The 23,197-nt window shown below is 33.0% G+C and overlaps 1 protein-coding gene and 1 pseudogene across 1 annotated transcript; one reads left to right on the plus strand and one right to left on the minus strand.

The window, feature by feature from the left end:
* Positions 1–371: 371 nt before the first annotated feature.
* On the plus strand, positions 372–22,101 carry LOC142221697 (sialin). The gene is made up of 5 exons (XM_075291461.1): positions 372–984; positions 12,950–13,183; positions 13,244–13,820; positions 21,193–21,437; positions 21,504–22,101. The coding sequence occupies exons 1-5, from the start codon at positions 685–687 to the stop codon at positions 21,669–21,671; spliced, it is 1,524 nt and encodes a 507-aa protein (XP_075147576.1). The 5' UTR covers positions 372–684; the 3' UTR covers positions 21,672–22,101.
* On the minus strand, positions 20,838–21,156 carry LOC142219859 (homeobox protein extradenticle-like; annotated as a pseudogene).
* Positions 22,102–23,197: the final 1,096 nt, after the last annotated feature.

Raw genomic sequence — 23,197 nt, forward strand, 5'->3', positions numbered from 1 at the left:
ATCTTTGGCACGAAATCAATACCAAAATCCTTAAGGGAAGGTCAAAATCTTTGGATCCAAGTAAACTTTTTTTTGAGTGAAAATACGAAATTTTATTAAACAACAGAAAAAATGTTATTATTTTTCATAATTTAATGAACTGTGTAAAGATCAATTTAAAGAAACATATGAAAATATAATATGAAGTGTTTTTCCTATAACCCTATAGGATTTCTAACGGTTACATACGACTTAGAAAATTGAGAAACCAAATACCTACAACAACAGCAACAAAAAGTATTCAACACTTTTGTTCTCACTTGTGACCAAGTTCTGTCAAACATTTTTTCATTTTGCATTGTACCGTGAGTCTATAGCCGGCCTCTTTGACACTGCAGTTTCAGTTTTACATCGAATTCGAGAGATTAAGCAACCGCTTATTCGACAAACGCGTAATTGCTCTTCACTCGCTAATATTGCGGTGCAGCTAACGTCCAGTTCAAGTTCAGTCTTTTGCTGTTTATGTTTTTGTTTTAATTTTCTTTTGTTGTGCCTAGAGGCTAGCTCTGTTTAATTGAAATCGATTCATTGTTAAAAAAAAAAAAAATTATCGGTCTGATTAAAATTGCAACCCGCGTGTCTCCCCCACACCCCAATGTCGTACATGTGAATTTTGTTATTTCGGTTTTTGTTCTTATTTTTGTAATGGCCAAAACGGAAATTCCTGCCACCAATTTTGATGGTATTGCCGATAATGTAATGGATTCCGCCAATATGGTCAAAACACCTCGTTTATGGGGATCTGCGCGTTTAGGCTACACCATCTGTGCCTTCTTTGCCATGGTCGTCCAATTGTGGCTACGCAACACTTTGAATTTTGTGATATTGTGCATGGTTAAACCCCAACCGACTACATTTGAAAATGCTACAACGTTCAGAGAAGAAGTTGCTGCCGCGGAAGCCGACAGTCATTGTGGTCCAATTGATACAGGGTCAACGCAAAGGGTGAGTTCGTAGGGGCGTATTGGTGTGGACACAAATCGCTATCATGGACTATTAGTATGTTATGTCAGAATTCGAATGTATTCACTAGAACGGCATTACGTTTATTACAGAGTGGATGATATGTATTGTAACCAACTTCAAGTTGCTATCATTTCTAAACCACTCGCCTAACTGCTGGCAGATTTATTGTTTACAAAAATAAAATTAATCTTTATGGATTTCAAGGTTGATTCTATATTTGGCTAGAAAACCACAAGTGGCTGTCTTTAGAGCCCTCCAGCATTTAAATGTGAATAAATCTTTTGTTTTTCGTACAAACGATTATTACCGTGATACTGACAGTGTTGCATCAAGTCCAAAAAGTGGGTGAACAAAAACGGTAAAAATTACAAAATAAGGCCAGATTTAATTGCTTTTCACGCTGCAGTGGTACACGCCAAAAAATCATTCTTTCGTTCCAAACGAAATTTTAGTTGAATATTGATTTTCGCTGTAAAGAAGTTTTTTTGGAAGAAAATTATAGACAGTTTGTGATAATCTCTCTGGTCTTCCATGCACAAAAAAAAGTGAACCCACCATGAAAAAATGCAGGTTTATTTTAGAAAATTTTAACTAAAATAGTTTTCTAATTGCAAAATGTTACAAATAAGTTAATAATAAAAATTTGTTTTTGTGCTGTTTAAGAAAATTTCATATGTTGAAGGAAAAACTGGATTAAAAAATAGTTAAAATGTCTTTAGCGCAGTACGAAGTTCAAGACAGTTATAATTTTAGTAAAATTTACTCATTTGAGAGACTTATGAACTCAATTTGAGCAAACTTCTCCCATTTTATTTTGATATTTTAGTATTTGTATACAACTACATTAGTAGGGTGAGTGCAGCAAATGTGGTATAGGCTGGTAATGTGGTATAATAGCTTGTTTCTCCATCTAACAATATACGAATAACTAAACCAAGCTGAATAGATTGTGACGGTCAGAAAATGAAGCAATCAAAGATCAGTTTGATTTTTGCAACTCTTTCTTTGTGCCAGTTGAAAGGATTCACATTTACTCGTGCTCGAAGGTTGTTTTTGGTGGTCCTTATCATTTCGTTTTGTGTGAAGATATATTTTCAATTTATTAATTTTCGGATGTAAATAACTGACGATTACTAATTAAGCATAAAATGTATGCAATTGCGATACAGATAATGCATTTATTTTTTTTTTACAAAAAAATCTACATTATGGTGTATCACATTATCTGCACATTTGGTGAGTTCGGGTTTAATGTGTTTTTCAATAAATTCGCAAATATATCCGAAATTATGGGTTTATTATTTTACGCTCATAGTTGCGTGGATGGCTAACACTAGTAAAATGAATGTGGTAAAATCTTAGCCTCGTTGGAGAAAAACAAAAAATTTGGCTATCGAAAAACAAATGGGTATACCACATTTGTTGCACTCACACTACACTCAAAAAAAAAGTTTACTTGGAGCCAAAGATGCGGCTTCTTTAAAATAAGGACATTTTCTAGCGACCTATCTGGCTTTAAATCTAGGACAAATAAAATAAAATTAAATAAAATTAAATAGGATACTGATCTCATTTATCAAATTTTCATTCTCTTTTCGCGGTTTATTAATAAAGTTACTCATGTAAAAACAAATGCCAGTTTTAAAATCCAAATTATAACGGATACTTCAAAGTAAAAAATGTTTTACATTTTTCCAAAAAAAAAAAATAAACTTTAAACCAAAGACGCTAAATCCTCAAAATAAGTCTTAGCCTATATTTGAAGCGTTTTTATCTTAAATCTAAAGTTTCAATATTTCAGTTAATTTAAGGACAATTTCGTTAAATCAAAAATATGTTTCTTTACTTTAAGGCAAATTACCCTTAGTTCAAAGACATGCGACTTTAACGGAGGGACGCAAATTTGCAAAATTTTTGTCCAAAATTTAATGAAAAAAAAATTTTGAAGCAAAGATTGCAAACTTTATTTTAATTAAAATTTCATTATTTTAAAGTAATTTGTCCTTAATACTTTGTAAATTTCGCATCCTAAAATTTAGGTTGCATAATCTTTAATATCACGTAAATATTTTTTTTTCAGTGTATATAACTTTTTTCAAATTGAAATAAGGATATAAAGTTGAGTTGACATTAGCTAATTGGATCTTTCCTCAAATAATTCTCAATTGCGCTTGGGTTATTTTCTTCTAAGAACTTTTTTCCGTTATACAAACCTATCCAAAGACAAACGGTTTAAATGGTACGTTTTCTGAAGTTAAATTTGGAATTTAAATTTATTTTAATCTCTACATCCAAAGAAAAAATTCTTTCCTCCGGAACGAAGTTTTAGACTAACGATATAAATTAGTTTCTGTAGGAGCAAATAAACTTGAATCTGTAACAAACGAAAAAAATTTTTGTGTTTGGTCAAACATGAGATTGAACCAATGACCGTTTGTATGCTCGCAAACGAACATGTCTGTAAATTATTACTTACTTTCGTCCTATCTTTATGTTATGGATGATGTTCTATATCATATTTAAATCAATGGCAGAAGCAATATAATCTTATAACCTCTATCAATACATCGATTATTATTCTTTCTTTAATGTTTTCACAAAATTTCCTCATTTGGCGTATTGTGGCTTTAATTTGGTATATTGTTGTTTTTTGTTAAAAGATTTCTAATTTGTTTTTTTTTTTTTCAATACATGTAGTAATAGTGTCAATGATTATTATGGTTCACAATGTGGTTAATCACCTTGCCGTATGTTTCATCTGATGTAAAACAGAACGCTGATGTGGTGAATAATCTATCTGCTGGATTTTAAATCTATTTTTCAATCACATTGTGGGGGATATGCCAATTTGTTCACTACTTTTGTAAAGCATATTCACATTAGGTCTGTTTTCTTTTATAACTGAAAAAACGAAAAACATATCAGTCTTATTATACCCTCCACCATAGGATGGGGGTATATTAACTTTGTCATTCCGTTTGTAACACATCGAAATATTGCTCTGTTGAAATCACGCTAACTTCCGAACGAAACAAGCTATCGACTTGAAACTTGACACAAGTAGTTGTTATTGATGTAGGTCGGATGGTATTGAAAATGGGCCATATTGGTCCACTTTTACGTATAGCCCCCATATAAAAGGACCCCCAAATTTGGCTTGCAGACCCTCTAAGAGAAGCAAATTTCATCCGATCCGGCTGAAATTTGGTATATGGTGTAAGTATATGGTCTGTAACAACCATGCAAAAATTGGTCCGCATAGGTCCATAATTATATATAGCCCCCATATAAACCGATCCCCCGATTTGGCTTTCGGAGCCTCTAAGAGAAGCAAATTTCATCCTATCCGGCTGAAATTTGGTACATGGTGTTAGTATATGGTATAAACGGCCGTAAGTTCGGCCAGGCCGAATCTTATGTACCCTCCACCATGGATTGCATAGAAACTTCTACTAAAGACTGTTAGAAATAAAATTTTGACAATGTACCCAAATCATCCGGATGAAATTTGCGTCTTCCAAGAGGATCTGCAACCCAAATCTGGGGATCGGTTTATATGGGGGCTACACGAAAACGTTCACCGATATGGCCAATTTTCAATACCATCCGACCTACATCAATAACAACAACTTGTGCCAAGTTTCAAGTCGATAGCTTGTTCCGTTCGGAAGTTAGCGTGATTTCCACAGACGGACTGCCGGACTTTATGGGGTGTTAGAGCAATATTTCGATGTGATACAAACGGAATGGCATAGTTAATATGTCCCACATCCTATGGTGGAGGGTATAAAAAATATTGAATCATTTATTATTTTAATTGCATATGCCTTAACATTTTAATTGGAAACATTTTGATGATATTTTTTCTTTCTTGCACGAAAAGAAAAAATATTTGGAGAAAGTGTATCGAAGATGTTGTTCTTTTGTTAGAGGTTTTTGAATTTCTTTGAATTTCGAAAATCACAATCCATTTCATTTATTCAAAGATGTGAAAAAAGATGAAATTAGCCAGAAAAAAATTATGACATTGTGTTTACATCCTGTAAGAGAATCAACGTTTACCACAAAATGTACATACTTTTCTTCCGCACAAACTTCCTTACAGCGAAAAGCAAATGGGAACCGATATTTGTTTGTTTAAAATTTTGTTTGGGAGGAAAGAATTATTTTTTTGTGTGTTGACAGAATAAATACAAACAAGTCAAACTATCCATTTTAATATCCTTAAACATCATGGGTCAGGATCCTCATTTATTTGGAAGATTCTGCATCCTCGATTTAAAATTTTTCGTGAATTTAACAACAATATTGTCTTTGAAGCGTCTATTACGCAAAAAAAGTTATTGATTCCGAGTCAAATTTCTTTAAAAGAAATACATTTTCTTTAAAAGAAATACATTTTTACGGAGCTATGTAGCTTTAAATCTACACCAAGAGAAGAAATATGATAATCTCAAGGGCAAAATGCTATTTTTGCACGGGGAACATGTAACATATTGAATAATTTTACATATTAGCTCAATATTGTTTTCCAGTATATAATTTCGATTTTTATACCCTCCACTATAGGATGGGGGTATATTAACATTGTCATTCAGTTTGTAACACATCGAAATATTGTTCCCATAAAGTATATATATTTTGGGTCGTGGTGAAATTCTGAGTCGATCTGAGCATGTCCGTCCGTCCGTCCGTCTGTTGAAATCACGCTAACTTCCGAACGAAACAAGCTATCGACTTGAATCTTCGCACAAGTAGTTGTTATTTATGTAGGTCGGATGGTATTGCAAATGGGCCATATCGGCCCACTTTTACGTATAGCTCCCATATAAACGGACCCCCAAAATTGGCTTGCGGGGACTCTATGAGAAGAAAATTTCATCCAATCCGGCTGAAAATTTGTACGTGGTGTTAGTATATGGTCTCTAACAACCATGCAAAAATTGGTCCACATCGGTCCATAAGTATATATAGCCCCCATATAAACCGATCCCCAGATTTAACCTCCGGAGCACCTTGGAAGAGCAAAATTCATCCGATTCGGGTGAAATTTGGTACGTGATGCTAGTATATGATCCCAGTAAAAAAAAGCGTCGCCAAAAAAGTAATGAAAATGTTCTTTTTGGATCCGGAAGTGGTGCAAAATTGACGCAGAAGCGATGAATTTAACGTGGGCTTGTCATAGGACGGAAGTCCTCCATTTCAACAAACGGTGCACTGAATTTGCATCACTTCGTTAGGTGTGATTCGAATTCAATGTTTTGGATGTAAATTAAAAAATTCTGTGATATTTTGTTAAATAAATAATTTTTATAATTTTTTATAATTTTTAATGGATTCTAACGCTGGTCTGAAACGTTTGACCTCAAATATTTTCAAAAATTCACAATGTTTTCAGATTGGATTTAGCATTTTTTTCGACAAAATTTAAATAATTTGTACCATTTTATGAATTTCTAAACTGTTTTTAACCAATTTGAAACAAAAACAGTTAAAATTACCTGTTAAAAATATGAAGGTTAGGTTAGGTTATGTGGCAGCCCGATGTATCAGGCTCACTTAGACTATTCAGTCCATTGTGATACCACCGTGGTGAACTTCTCTCTTATCACTGAGTGCTGCTCGATTCCATGTTAAGCTCAATGACAAGGGACCTCCTTTTTATAGCCGAGTCCGAACGGCGTTCCACATTCCAGTGAAAACCACTTAGAGAAGCTTTGAAACCCTCAGAAATGTCACCAGCATTACTGATGTGGGATAATCCACCGCTGAAAAACTTTTTGGTGTTCGGTCGTAGCAGGAATCGAACCCACGACCTTGTGTATGCAAGGCGGGCATGCTAACCATTGCACCACGGTGACTCCCTAAAAATATGAAAACGACATGTTATAAAAAATTAAATGAAAAAAAACTTTCTGTGTAGTTAAAATAAAGAACATCATTGGGAGTACATCTTCTGGAAGTGCTTTTAAAGTTGTGCCTGTGAAAGAACTTCCAAATTTTTTTGCTGGGATATTTAACAACCATGCCAAAAGTGGTCCATATCAGTCCATAATTATATATAGCCCCCATATAAACCGATCCCTAGATTTGGTTTTGGAGCCACTTGGAGGAGCAAATTTCATCCGAGTCCTAGTATATGGCCGTTAACAACCATGCCTAACTAGGTCCATATCGGTCTATAGTTATATATAGCCCTCAGATAAATAGATCCCCAATCACACAAAAATTGGTCCATATCAAGTTCATAATTGTATATAGCTCACATATAAGCGACCCCCATATTTCAATTCTGGATCTCTACGTACCGTGCAAAAGTCCATATCGATTCGTAATTATTTGTAGACTTACCTATACATACCTTTTTCTAATATATACCAGGAATGGACTAACTCACAATTTAGAAAACGATGTTAAGAAGTTTTAAGATAACACAACCCAATTAATTCGATTGTGGATGACAGTCTTTCGTAGAAGTTTCTACGCAATCCATGGTGGAGGGTACCTAAGATTCGGCCTGGCCGAACTTACGGCCGTATATACTTGTTACATTTACATTTATTCGTCCGTACACTCAAAAAAGTTAATTTGTATCGATAGATGTTGACTTACCGATTTTTTTTGATATTGACTGCGAGCCAAAGATGCAGCTTCTTTATTATATGTTTAATATTTTTAGAGAACTGCCTAGCATTAAATCTAGGCTCTCTAAAATTAAAATTACGATATAGATGTCATTTATCAGATTTCCATTCTCTTTTTGCCGTATATTAAGAGTGCTATTTATTTACGAATAAATGTCAGTTTAAAATTGAAATTATAAAAAATACTTGAAATTAACACAGTAAAAAAAAACTTTGAACGAACAATATTAAATTTTCAAAACAACGGTTAGCCTAGGTTTTTATATTTAATACAAATATCCAATATCAGACAAACTAAAGATTATTTCTTCAATCAATAAAAACATTTAAAAAATTGTCATTAATGTCTTATGAATTGTGTGTCCTAAATCTTCCACATTAGGAAAATGTTTTCTTCAGTGCAAATCGCTTCGTTAATAAAACAAAATGAATGTCTACGTAAGTAAGATTTGTATCCTACATTCAAAAAACAAAAAAAAAGAACCCACCACACTCAAAAAATGTTTACTTGGATCCAAGGATGCGGCTTTAAATTTAAATCTATTATCAATAAAATTAAAATTTGTATACAGTTTTCATTTATAGAATTTTCATTCTTTATTCGCGGCACTTTAATAGAGATAGTCACGTGCAAACAAATGCCACTTTAAAAACCAAAATATAACGTATACTTTAAATTTGAGTTAATTTAAGGACGATTTCTTTAAAATGTATTTCTTTAGTTTAAGGAAAAGAAATTTAATGAAGCAAAGATTATAGACTTTATTTTAACTAAAATTTTATTATTTTAACGAAATTTGCCCTTAATATTTTGTTAATTGCACATCCTAAAATTTATGTTGCGTAATCTTTAATATCGCGTAAATATTTTTTCCAGTGTAGGAAAGAAAATGTAGATTCATTTTAGAATTTTTTTAATAAACAACAATATAAACGCCGATATGACAAAAATAAGAAAATATGTTTTGGCAAATTCAAGAACATTTATTAGACAAATAACAATATTTATTAGGGTCCGGTCACACTAGTCAAATATTTGCCCTAAATGAGTGTCAAACTTTTTTCCAAGTGCCCTTTCGAAATATTTGGATACCGTTTTTGGAAAATATTCCTATCGTGATGTAACATATCCAATATGAGATAAAAATGTTTGCTGGTTTAACTGTGGCGACAAATTCTTTTTTGATTTCTGTCAAATATTTGCCTAGTGTGAACGTACATACATATTTTTTGTGCTTCTTAAAGAAAATATCGTATTCTGAAGGGAAACTTGGAGTTAGAAATTTTGAGTAAAATTGGTAAAATTATTTTTAGTTTTTTGTTTTATAATTCATTTAACTAACGTATATAAAAATAACATATGAATGTGAAGGAAACTTTCTCATATTGGGGGAATTCTAACTAAAACATAATAATTTCAATGAACTAAAATGAAGTTAAATTGGCATTAAACGTAAAGGGTTTCAGTGTATTTTTATACCCACCACCATAGAATGGTGACGGGGGTATAATAAGTTTGTCATTCCGTTTGTAACACATCGAAATATCGATTTCCGACTATATAAAGTATATATATTCTTGATCAGGGAGAAATTCTAAGACGATATAACGATGTCCGTCTGTCTGTCTGTCTGTTGTAATCACGCTACAGTCTTCAATAATGAAGCAATCGTGCTGAAATTTTGCACAAACTCGTCTTTTGCTTGCAGGCAGTTCAAGTTCGAAGACGGGCTATATCGGTCCAGGTTTTGATATAGTCCCCATATTAACCGACCTCCCGATTTGGGGTCTTGGGCTTATAGAAATCGAAGTTTTTATCCAATTTACCTGAAATTTGAAAACTAGAGGTATTTTATGACCATAAAAAGGTGTACCAAAAATGGTGAGTATCGGTCCATGTTTTGTTGGTATAGCCCCCATATAGACCGATCTCCCGATTTTACTTCTTGGGCTTACAGAAACCGCAGTTTTTATTCAATTTACCTGAAATTGGAAATCTAGAGGTATTGTAGGACCACAAATACGTGTGCCAAAAATTGTGAGTATCGGTGCATGTTTTGGTATGGTCCCCATATAAAACGACCTCCCGATTTGGGGTCTTGGGCTTACAGAAACCGTAGTTTTTATCCAATTTGTCTGAAATTGGAAATCTAGAGGTATTTCAGGATCATAAAGAGGTGTGCCGAAAATGGTGAGTATCGGTCCATATTTTGGTATAGCCCCCATATAGACCGATTTCCAAATTTTACTTCTTGGGCTTCTAGAATCCGAAGCTTTTATCGTATTTGCCTGAAATTGGAAATCTAGAGGTATTTTCGGGTCATAAAGAGGTGTGCCGAAAACGGTGAGTATCGGTCCATATTTTAGTATAGCCCCCATAAGAACGATCTCCCGATTTAACTCCTTGGGTTTCTAGAAACCGTAGTTTTTATCTGGTTTGCCTGAAATTGTAAATATTTTGGTATTTTAGGCTCACAAAAACGGGTATCGGATTAAGTTTTTATAGGTCCATTTGGTAATGCCTCCATATAGACCGACTTCACTTCTTGAGGGTGTAGAAGGCGCACTGATCATGAAAATTGCTTGAAACTCAATGTAAAATTTCCAGATTTTACTTCTACAGATTTAAGATTTCAAATCAAGACGTTATTTTATATTTTTCTTGCACACTTACAAGAGATGTTAATGATTCCTCTAAAACTCAAACAAAAATGGTTCTTATAAATCAAGAATCTGATATAGTCCTCATAGGTGAAATCTTTAAATTTATCTTCGGGAAGTGTCCTCAAGTCCATAGGCCTTCCTGAAATTTCAAAGTAAACCCTAATATTTGGTTCATGGTGGTGGGTATTTAAGATTCGGCCCGGCCGAATTTAGTGCTGTATATACTTGTTAATATTATGGAAGGTAGATTTAAAGTTGGGTTGTCTCCCTAAAAATATCTTTATTTTAAATAATCTACATCTTTGCTTCGGAATCAATAACAAAACCTTGTGTGAAGGTCAACATCTTTGGAACGAAGTATATTTTTTTTGAGTGTACCTTCCACTATGGATGCAGATATCTACTATAGTTAATAATCTAGGTTTCAGCTTATATGGGGACTAAATATAATTATGGATCGATATGGATCAATTTTGCCAAAGAAGTGAGAGGGCCGATTTCAACCGCATCGGGTGATAATTGCGACCCAGTAGACGTAAAAAGTCAAATTTGGACAGATAGACGGGCACGGCAAAATCATTCAAACAAAATTATTTCTATACGAGGGCAGTTCGGAAACTTCTTAGCCTAGCACAAAAAGCGCGGTATAAGCAAAAAAAAAGTTAAGTGTTTTGGAAACTTCCATCTCTGTTATGAACACATGTTAAATTTTGTTTCGATCTGGCCACTCCTTCATATAGAAACAGGTGTTCAAAGAAGGCGCATCCGCAGTTTTTTTACAATGGAAAGAATTATAAATGCATGCTGTCATTAAATATTTACATAAAAAAGGTTTATCGGGACAAGAAATTCATAATGATATGGTGAATGTGTTAGGTGAAAGTGCTCCTTCATATGCAACAGTAAAAAATTGGGCTGCTGAATTTAAACGTAGTCGTACAAGCATTGAAGATGAACCACGTATTGGACGTTCAAAAAAAGCAACAACTACAGAAATTGTAGCCAAAGTGCATGGTATGGTATTAAATGATCGACGAATAAAAGTGCGTGAAATTGCTAATATCATGGGCATCTCAAATGATCGAGTCCATTTAATTTAGCATGAAGAACTACAGATGAAAAAGCTTTCTGCAAGATGGGTCCCGCATTTGTTAACAGTCGATAAAAATGCATAAGAATGAACATTTCTCAAGCTTGTTCGGATCGTTTTAAGCGAAATAAAATGGATTTTAAGCGTCGTTTGATAACTGTTGATGAGACATGGATCCACCACTATACTCCAGACAATGGGCTGAAGCTGGAGGAAATGCCCCAAAGAAGGCAAAAACAATTAAATCGGCTGGTAAGGTTATGGCAACGGTTTTTGGGTCTTCAAAGGTATTTTATTGATGGACTATCTGCAAAAGGGTAAAACAATACATTAAGAGTACTATTGCAACCTTTTGGATCAATTAAATGTACAAATTCGAGAAAAACGTCCTGGCTTACAACACAAAAAAAATAAATTTTCATCAAGACAACGCACCAGCGCACAAGAGTGGCTAAAATCAACGAATTAAAGTACGAGTTGCTTGACCACCCACCTTATTCTCCGGATTTAGCTCCCAATGATTTTTACTTGTTCCCAAATCTAAAAAAAATCCTTGCTGGCAAGCGTTTTACCTCAAATGAAGATGCAATTACAGTTGTAAACCACTATTTTGAAGACCTTGAGGAAAACTATTTTAATCAAGAGATAGAATTGCTAGAAAAGCGTTGGACTAAGTGTATTGAAGTTTCAGGAGATTATATTGAAAAATAAAAATATTTTTGAAAAACTAACTATTCTCTTTCATTGATAGGCTAAGAAGTTTCCGAACCGCCCTCGTACATTAAAGAAAATGCACCGAAAAAATAGTGAACCCACCAAAGAAAATTTTTGGTTTATTTTTGAAAATGTAGATTATTTTTAGAAATTTTTAACTAAACAGTATTACAAACGCTGACATCACGCCGATATCACAAAAATAAGTAAATATTTTTCGACAAATTCAAGAAAATTTATTAGACTAAATTTTTTCACTTATAAAATAAAATTTTGTAGTTTGAAGGAAAAAAGTGGTTTTCAAAATTGCAAGAATGTCTTTAATGCCATATGAAGTTCATCATGGGCGCAATTGTAGTAAAATTTACAAATTTAAAGAAGTAACGAACTATTTGTAAGAAGTACGAATTTAGTGAATCTTTATGCTTCATTTGTGTACAATTTTTCCCCGTTTTTTAGTTCATATAACTAACGTACGCAAAACATTATTAGAGTAAAGGAAATTTTCTCCAAACGTAATAATTCCATGAATTAAAATAAAGTTAACTTGGCTTTAATGAAATAGAGGATTCAATTTTTTTGAGTGTGTGCATTAAATCGACTCAAATGGACTGAAAATTTAAAAGATGAGTGTCCTAAATTTTTGGGTCAAAATAAAATACTTAAAAAGATTAAGTTTATAATGCAGTTGTTTTTAATTTTTTACTTTGAAGAAAGTTGTCCTTAATATTGCGTAGATTTACTAACCATTAATAAAGAATGCACAATCTTTCAATATTTTTTGCAGTGTATTTTGTTTGTTCACTTATCACCAATATGTCATTCTTTTCAGACAGGCGAGTTATCGTGGACCCGTAACCAAGAATTTGCTTTGCTGGGTACCTTTTATTATGGTTACTTGGTAACCCTACCAATCGCTGGTCGATTGGCCGATCGTTTCGGTGGCAAACTTCTTTTTGTACACTCTATAACTGTGCAGGCGTTAGTGTTTATGACACTACCATTTTTTGCCCGAAGAAGCTATGAGGGAGCGGTTACAGTGCGTGTGATTCAAGGCCTAATAGCGGTAAGATTTTCATTGTTCGAGATCTTAATTTTTACACTGGATAATTTTCTCTCCTTTCAGGGATGTAGTAATCCAGCTTTATATCAACTTTTCTCAACCTGGGCACATCGCACTGAGCGTACTGCTTTTCTCTCCATAGCCTATGGAGGTTATTCGGTTGGCTCCCTCTTGGTATTTCCTATATCAAGCTTCCTCTGCAAATTGGGATGGGAAATCTCATTCTATGTTGTTGGTGGAGTATCATTGGCATTTGGAATATGCTGTCATTGGTTTGTGTATAGCAACCTAGAAGATCATCCGCGCCTATCGAAAGAAGAATATGAATATTTGAAATCTTCACATGTGGAGAAATCATCCAATAATGTCCCCTGGAAGGACATTCTAACCTCGGTACCAGTTTATGCATTTATTTTTACCCACATTTGTAGTACGTACAGCATAATGGTGATTGCCTTGTTGATTCCGAGATTTTTCAAGGAGGCCATGCGATTACCCTTGGATCAAGTGGGCTTGGTTTCGGCGACACCCTACATTGGGGCATTCATATCGAAGGGTGTGACAATAGCAACATGCAGTATTATCGAGAAACGGGAGAATATTAATCTAACAAATTTTCGTCGGATTGTTTACGTTTTATGTAAGTACATGTCTATATTTTATGATAAATTATCCCAGTGGTATGAGGGATCAACGGAAAGCCTGTATATTCGCTAGCCCTTTAGGCACATAATACCTTTTACATGCATTTGGGTAGCGAATTTAACATGGGCTTGTCCTAGGAAGGGGTCAATCGCTTCCACCTCGTTTACGAAGGACCACCTACGGCGGAACCTACTCGGTTCTGCTCCTAGTGGTACCGTACATTGGCGCCCAAGGCACCTGTCTATTGTAGGCACCACATTTCCCACCCAATAATGGATGCCTGGAAGTGATAGCTCTTGGCAGATACCACATGGGTATCGCCATTTAGCCATCGTTTTAACCGTTTTTGAGGCGGTAGCGTTAACGTTACTCAGTTTACCGCCCATTATAATTATATAAAACTTTATTTTTATTTGTTTATATATTTAGTTAAAAATAAGATTGATTAAAATAACACAAAATTAATTTCATTGCAAAATATTTCAATGTACACAGAAAAAAATATCACCAAAATATTTCCAATTAAAAAGTTAATTGAAGTTGAATATTTTTTCAATTAATAAATTAATTGATACAATTAACTTTTTAATCAAGATAGAACATAAAGTTAATTAAGTCAATGATTGAAAATTTTAAAATTTTTAATTAAAAAATTAATTGATACAATTAACTTTTTAATCAAATTCGGAAGACTAAGTCAGTTAAAAAAAGTGATGAACGTTTCTTAATCCAAATAAAAACTCTAAGCCAATTCAGAAAGTAATTGAAAATAGTTACCTTTTTAAATAAAAAATTAATTAGGGTTTGCATTCAAAATCAATTAAATTTTTAATTGAATCAATTAAAAAATTAATTGAAAATTGCCAATGACATCAATTAATATTTTAATCAAGAATTTTTTCTATGCCCAATTAAAACTGTGATTGATACTATCATTTTCGTGATTGAAGACATTTCAATTAAAAAATTAATTGGATCAATTAATTTCGTGATTGAATCAGAAAAATTTTTTTTTGTGTGTACACATAAAAAAACAACAAATAAGATTTAAAAAACATCTATATATACAATTAAAGGGCACAGCTTTTGTTACAGGGCGCTAAACCCGTGCAATATCACAAAAATGAGTTCTCTTTACATTCCACCGCGTTATACCCCCGAATAAGGGATACCACTCCTCCTATAAATGACATCTACAAGACAAGTATTAATAGTCTAAAAGGGTTGACAATTTCGTAACTCATTCGCCATAGAACCATATCCCAACTATACAAAAGAGAGAAATTGCAAAGGCCTTCGAAAATGACGGTCCACATTGCGACAGGGAATAAGCTCACGAAAGGTGGTGCGGGGTTATTATGAGGTCGTAGAAAAAAAATGGTTTTGTGCAGTACTATGAGGTAGCAACTTAACTGTCGAATTAGGGATACCACACGCTCCTGTAAGAAGTATCTACCAGTGACTATAAAAGGGGGTAGGAATCACGGACCATACCACTTCACCCGTCAATAGTATGAATGGTGGCAAATAGGCGACCACTTCGTCACTCTTTTGCGGCAATGGAATATTTTTATACCACTGGGTATTTTTTAGCATAACAAAGAAACAAACGTGCTTCAAATTGATCGGCTGAAAACACATAGAGGGAATATGATGACCTCTGACATGTTTCAAGGGCAAATATTATTTATGGACTGGGAACAGTTTTGTTTGTCGAAACCATGTTAATTTCTCGGAAATTATGAATCTGATTTCGGTAAATATGTTTTTGACAAAGATGTTCTATGTTCCCCGACAAAAAATAACTGGTATGACATGATCTGGTAGCATGTTTGAGGTGATCATATTCCTTCCCAGTGTGAAGAGGGTCAATAAGTCAAATATTTGTTATCGGTTTATATTGGGGCTATACACCCAGAGAAGGAATATGATCGCCCCAAACAAGTTTCAAGAGCACCATGTTACTTTTTCATGGGGAACATGTAACATGTTTGTCGCAACAATGTTATTTTCTCGAAAATTATGTATCTGATTTCGGCAAGAATGTTATGAAAAGAACATTTTTGCTACAAAAATGCCACATTTTTCCTATGAACATATTCCCAAAAACATTATACTTTATGCATATATATTTTCAGGATTGGTCCAAACAAAATAATGTTTGTATTGTTCAAACATATTATTTTTTACCTTAGACAAACATTGATAAAAAAAAAACTTTTAATGCGTTTTCTTTGTGTGTATATATTTTTAAATTGTATAGCGACAAAGACATTTTTATTTGTTTCAACGAAGTGATTATCGTAGAAATTAGGTAGAATGCATTCCATATATTAGTTAACATTTTCCTACATTTATGTACCACTATGCTACAGAATGAAAAATTTAACTGAATTGGAATGATTTCATATATTGAACTTTTTTGTAATATATTAAATATACTTATAAAAAATAACAGCATCGACTGGCCTTGAAATATTAGCTTATTATTCCACTATTTCCAATTTCCATGTAATGTTATCAACTGTAAACCGCATTTTTTTCTTCTTCTTGCACCTTTCACTTTTAATAAGTTGCTACTTAACGATTTTGTCCTCCTTTTACAATTTCAATACATACAAATATAAAAAATCAAAAACCAATTTTTTCACAAAAGGATAGCGTCATTGAACATTACCTGGGAATTGAAGATTCCAAAATGAAGACGAATGAAGGGGTTGTTATTCTGTTGCTGTTTTCTTCCTTTATACACCATCACGGACATTGATAGGCTTATTACTTGTTATTTATGTTCAATAATAATCAAAAAACTAAAAATTTCCTCACTAATTTAAAATAACAAATATTTTATATATTATAGTTATTATTTATTTATTATTTTACTATATTATTTTTTTAACAATCTCTCCGTATACAATAACAACACGATTCCAACTAAAACAAGTTTATACGCCAGTAAGTTCGGCCAGGCCGAATCTTATGTACCCTCCACCATGGATTGCGTAGAAACTTCTACGAAAGACTGTCATCCACAATCGAATTATTTTTTTTTACACAATCTTAAAACTTCTTAACATCGTTTTCTAAATTGTGAGTTAGTCCATACGTGGTAGAGAGCCAGAATTGAAATATGGTGGTCGCTTATACGTGGGCTATATAAAATTATGAACTTGATATTGACCAATTTTTGTGTGATTGGGGATCGATTTATCTGAGGGCTTTTTATAACTATAGACCGATATGGACCTAGTTAGACATGTTTGTTAACGGCCATATACTAGCACAATGTACCAAATTTCAACTGACTCAGATGAAATTTGCTCCTCCAAGAGGATCCAAAACAGCGTTGCCAGAATTGTTTCACAAAAAACCGCTAGATTTGTCCAAAAAACTAGCCAAAAAAAGCTAAAAAATTTTAAAAAATAGCTAGAAAAAAAGCTAAAATTTTTTGTATCAAAAGTCACATTCATCATATTAGCTCTGTTTGCGTACTCGATACATTTTGATTACTATCACAAATTTTTACTGGAAGTCCTTCGTTTATATTTCCCCTAGTAAAAACATTTTTCCCAGTAAACTTGCAATTGCCAGCTGGTTAATCATCAACAAGTCCAATGTGCGATATATTGCATAATGTCACATAGAACTGCATTAGAAAATATCAATATATTTCGTTTTAACTGAATTAATGATAAATTCGTGAACGTGTACACTTCTCCTAATTTTACCCAAGAGAATAAAACCCATTCTAACTGTCTTGCAAGTTTATATTGAATAACTTTTATTCGAAAAATTCCCATACAAACCTATTGTTGTCCAATTTTCGTAAATGTAAATCCATTCCATTAATATATAGCAGATTTGTTTTGATCCTATCACTACGAATTTTTTCATTGCATTTTTTGATGTTAAAAAAATAATACCACATTCAAAACTTTATTTCCTTAATTATTTCTATGTTCGGTTCCAAAGATTTTGTACACTAATGATTTTGGTATTGATTCCGAGTCAAATTTGAATTTAAATATTCGTTTTTTTCAGCTTTTTCTTCATGAGCTATCACAGTGCTTTAAAAACGTGCTAACGACAACTTAAATTTCCAAATTCAGACTCGACTTTAAGTAGAAATTATTCTATGTATACGTTTTTAAAATAAAATGTTGAAAAACCTCTTCTATTTTTGAACGCTATTTTGGTTTGTGGTCAAGATACAAAAACTCCACAAATTTAAAGACTATTTCATTAATTTTAAGAATTTTTTAGAATTGACCCTAGCCTTCTTTCATGAAAAGATACCCATTTTTAAGTTGAATCACTTAACTATAAGGACAAAAAGAATTTATCGGCTATTGGACAAGGAAAACAGTTTATATAAGAGAAATTCACAAATGCTATTATAACCAAACTTCGCGTTCGTATTTTAAGGAAATGAAATCTTTGGCCTCACCACAATATTTTTTCAATGTACACAGCAATTCACATCTACTATTTTAATTTAGTAATATCATAATAAGTGTAGAATATTATAATAACATAAAAAGGATAAACGAGTCAAATGCTAATATTCCTAATAATTTACTGACAGTTTATATAAGGAATTGAAATATGTGGAAAACCTTATTCTGGCAGCAAGGCTTAGATAAAAACGAAGTTTTATCCATATTTCAATAGGAACATGTCGAAAATAAAAAAAGCCAAAAATAGCTAAAAGTGTCATGAAAAAAGCCAGAAAAAAAGCTAAAAGCTAAATGCATTTTTTTCCCCGCTAAACGTCTTCAAAAAAAGCCAAATCTAGCGGGAAAAAAGCTAAATTGGCAACGCTGCTCCAAAACCAAATCTCGGGATCGGTTTATATGGGGGCTATATATGATTATGGACTGATATGGACCACTTTTGGCATGGCTGTTAAATATCATATACTACCATCACGTACCAAATTTCAACCAGATCGGATGAATTTTGCTTCTCCAAATGGCATCGGAGGTCAAATCTGGGGATCGGTTTAAATGGGGGCTATATATAATTATGGACTGATATGAACCAATTCCTGCATGGTTGTTGGATACCATATACTGACATCACGTACCAAATTTCAACCGAATCGGATGAATTTTGCTCTTCCAAGGGGCTCCGGAGGTCAAATCTGGGGATCGGTTTATATGGGGGCTATATATAATTATGGACCGATTTCGACCAATTTTTGCATGGTCATTAGAGACTATATACTTACACCATGTACCAAATTTCAGCCGGATCGGATGAAATTTGCTTCTCTTAGAGGCTCCGCAAGCCAAATAGGGGGATCGGTTTATATGGGGGCTATATATAATTATGGACCGATGTGGACCAATTTTTGCATGGTTGTTAAAGATCATATGCTGACACCATGTTCCAAATTTCACCTGGATCGGATGAAATTTGCTTCTCTTAGAGTCACCGCAAGTCAATTTTGGGGGTCCGTTTATATGGGGGCTATACGTAGCGTGATTTCAACAGACGGACATGCTCAGATCGACTCAGAATTTCACCACGACCCAGAATATATATACTTTATGGGGTCTTAGAGCAATATTTCGATGTGTTACAAACGGAATGCCAAAGTTAATATGCCCCCATCCTATGGTGGAGGGTATAAAAACAACACACGCGCAAACTTATCAATTACATCGATGACAGGTAAAATATTTTTTTTTGCCAAGTGTTATTCGTACACGCTCACAAAAAATCGCTTCTGTAACATATACTCCCAAACATATTTTGCTTCAAGCATATACATTTTTGGGTATTGCCCAAACATTTATATGTTTGATCTCTTCCAATATATAATATGTTTGAAAGCATATTAGTCTAAACAATATATGTTTGGGTAGTCTAAGTTTCAAACATTTTGTATTTTTGCATCCAAATTCAATAATGTTGTCTTCCAAAAAACAATTTATTATTATGTGAACATATAATATGTTTGGAAGCATTTTGCACCCAAAAATATTATATGCTTAAAAAAATTCTCCCAAACAATATTGTGCTCAAAATTTTAGTTATTTATTTATATATTTACAATCATAATGAATTATGAAAATAAACAGGTAATATAGGTGCTAACAACATAGGTTTTCGACCTGAATGCTCAAAATTTTGTTTCTGCCCAATTGTATATTCCCCCACATCTTTCTCACTTCCACGAGATTTTTTAGTTCTTAGCACCTTTTTCTGTAATACAAACATTGTAGAAGAAATTATTCAATTGTATGATTTTTTTTTATTTTAATTTTACCTTTTGCAGGACGGGGATTCGAACAGCGGACCACACAGTTTGTAAGGATCAAAGAAGTAGCTGATCAATTGCCCAAGGAAAAATAAAATGTTAAAATGTAAAAAAAAATTTTGTAATAACAAGCAACAACCACCAACTTAATTCAATATCGCTCCCTGTTAAATAGCGCTCCAAGCTACTAAACACATATATGTTTATAGGCTATTTCTAAATTAATATATGTTTGCATCCAAACATTTTATATTTACAAACATTTTATGTCCCAAACATAATATGTTCTAACATATTAACATATATGTCCCAAACATGTTATGCTAGTTTATGAACATTATATGCTTGCACTCAAAAATATTGTGTTTAAAAATTTGTGTTCCAAACATATAATGTTTATAGCCAAACATATGAAAAACAGCCTTTTTCATCCGTGTATGTATGATAAGCTTTCTATAATAAAGGAAGTCAGAATAATCATTTTAGAAGAAATTTTACTAAATTAGAGGAAACTTGGGTTTAGTTCGGTTTTTGTTTAGTTTTACGAATGCTTTGTTATCAGTGAATAAAATTTTCTTGTTCAGTAGTAAATTCTTATACTCAGCGAAGAAACCAGTATTAGTAAAATTCCATGCCTTATTCTAGTTAATGAACTTTAGAAATAGCTGCTTTCATTTTAGGATTTTTTTACTGAAACAAGTAAATGTTATTATTTCACACAAAAATTTAACTTTAACTTTTAAAGCTTCATAACGTTGTGGTGAATTCATTGCACGCTTGTTCATATTTCTCCAATTCTTGATGATCTGCCGAATTTGTGCTAATTTGGCACGATAATCTGAATGCTCAATGGCATTGTTAGCGCCATCTATCGAGAGTGAAGAGCCTACTTGACTAGCTGCAGCCGCCGAAGCGGCAGCAGCACCACCTCCACCTTTTTCAGGGCCAGCAACACCCTCGGAAATAAAATGGCTAAACTAAATTTATGAACATTTGTTCCTTTAGCTTCGAAGGCACTTTTTTCTGGGTGTAGTAACGAAATTTCTTAGTGATATAACAAAAACATTATAATCAAATATTTAATTCTCAATAATTTTTCCAGGTAATCTAATCACCTCCATCTGCATTACGGGCATTATTTTCTCCGATTGTCAGCAGCGTATTCTCGTTGCTATTTTAACTACATGCATAGGAGCATCAACTGATATGGGATTTTCAGGCGCATATTGGCCCAGTCTTCTATATGTGGCTCCAACATATGCTGGACTCATATGTGGAATTGCAAATTGTCTGGCTACAGTGAGTGGATTTTTAGCTCCTCTTGGAATATCAGCAATTGTGCGTCATGTAAGTGTGTTAGATTTTTCTTTTTTTTAACATTGAAACATTGTTTTTTTGTTGCACTTGTTTCAGGGAACAAAAATGGAATGGAACTCTGTGTTGTGTACTTTAATCGCCGCATATATTATAGGTGCAGTCATCTATGGTTTGTTTGGCAGTTCAAAGCTTGCACATTGGGGTAAAGCCGATAAAAAGGAAAATAATAACCAACCGGATAATGAAACTACGACCGAAGCTTGAGATTATTCATACTATATAGGGAAACCTCTCAGGAAGAGACACTTACGGTCGTCAACATTGGAGAGATGCCCACTTATAAGAGAAAATTGTTCACTATTGCGAGACACCCGGTTCAGAGTGTCCAGGTGTGATAGGTTTCACTGTATACTGATATATAAAAATTGTTATGCATTTATAAGCTCACATCTGTATAAACATTTTAATTTTGGTACAACACAAAAATTCAGCAGAAATAACAAACTTACCACCATTTTCATGGCGCTCCGTTAGTGCTATGACAGGTCCGTCATCCTGCCTATATATTCATATGCCCGTTAGGAACTTAACAGCTGAAATTTTTTAGTTGAACCCTAGCAATTAGAGCGTAATAGAGCTACATAAAATTGCTGTTAATCTGCTAAACGAAAAAAATAAAGAAAAATAAAAAGTTTTTAATTGTGTATATATAAAAAAAATCCAGTCCCACCTTAAATAATAATAACAATTATATTAATATTTAGTTTTAATAGTATTCAAAATATTTGTATATGTGATCTTTTTTACATATTTACATTTTAAAATTAAGTAAATTCATTGTAGCTCCGAATTCGAATTCCTTAATTGAAAGCACGAACCCCATAATGTGGTCACTGTCTGACTGCTATTAACACTTATATTATGTTGAAGTCATTTGGTGACCCAAGTCATATTCGCATTTCTTACTGTTGGAATATAATTAAAAGTTCTTACTAGTCAGTACATGAATTGTTGACATATACCAAATTCATGCTGAGTAATAAGAACTTTCAAATATATTCAAACAGTAAGAAATGCGATGATGTTAAATATGACTTGGGTCACCAAATATCTCTAACATAATATAAGGGTTAATAAACGTTTTCAAATTTCGTTCCGTAAGAAAGTATGAACATTACCATGTTCAAACATAAATTTGTTGAATGGGCATTTCACCGAAGCACTGAAGATTTTCCAAAATATGTTCGTATTTGTGTTTTCTTAGTTATCCATCAGAAATTTACAAATACGTTCAGACCAATTTCTATAGTAAAATCTGTTAAATTTGACGTCTATATGCAAACACCTTCTAAGAGAAGCCACTATCTACTTCTGTAGCTATTTCGTGCGATTATTTTACAAACATTAAAACGTTATTTCAGGCGGAAAATTCATTTTAGTGTTAAAAGCGATATTTTTTCTATCGGAATAAAAAAACAATACAATGATTTATGTTGTTTACTATTTTGTATGTATCTAAACTGTGTGGCATTTTGTTTTTAATAATTTTTAAAGCTATAATTATATTTATAAAAATGTACAAACTAAGGATATAGAACTAAAAATAAATTTATAAATATATACGTTATAAAATGTTGTGAAAATGTACAAAAAAGCAATACATTTTTTGTTGTTAGTTAGGAGACAAGAAGATCCAAATACTATTCCATTGTTTATGTGATTTTAAATTTAATTTATTTGTGTAGCAAAATAAGTATATATGACCTTGAGTTCTTAAGTACCCACCACCA

This window comes from Haematobia irritans, chromosome 1, assembly GCF_050003625.1.
Source record: "Haematobia irritans isolate KBUSLIRL chromosome 1, ASM5000362v1, whole genome shotgun sequence".
Classification (NCBI taxonomy): Eukaryota; Metazoa; Arthropoda; class Insecta; order Diptera; family Muscidae; genus Haematobia; species Haematobia irritans.

Coding starts and splice junctions, on each gene's coding strand:
- LOC142221697 (XM_075291461.1), top strand. CDS start 685: ATGGCCAAAACGGAAATTCCTGCCACCAATTTTGATGGTATTGCCGAT. Junction 13,821..21,192: donor TCGGATTGTTTACGTTTTAT/GTAAGTACATGT, acceptor TAATTTTTCCAG/GTAATCTAATCACCTCCATC. Junction 21,438..21,503: donor TATCAGCAATTGTGCGTCAT/GTAAGTGTGTTA, acceptor CACTTGTTTCAG/GGAACAAAAATGGAATGGAA.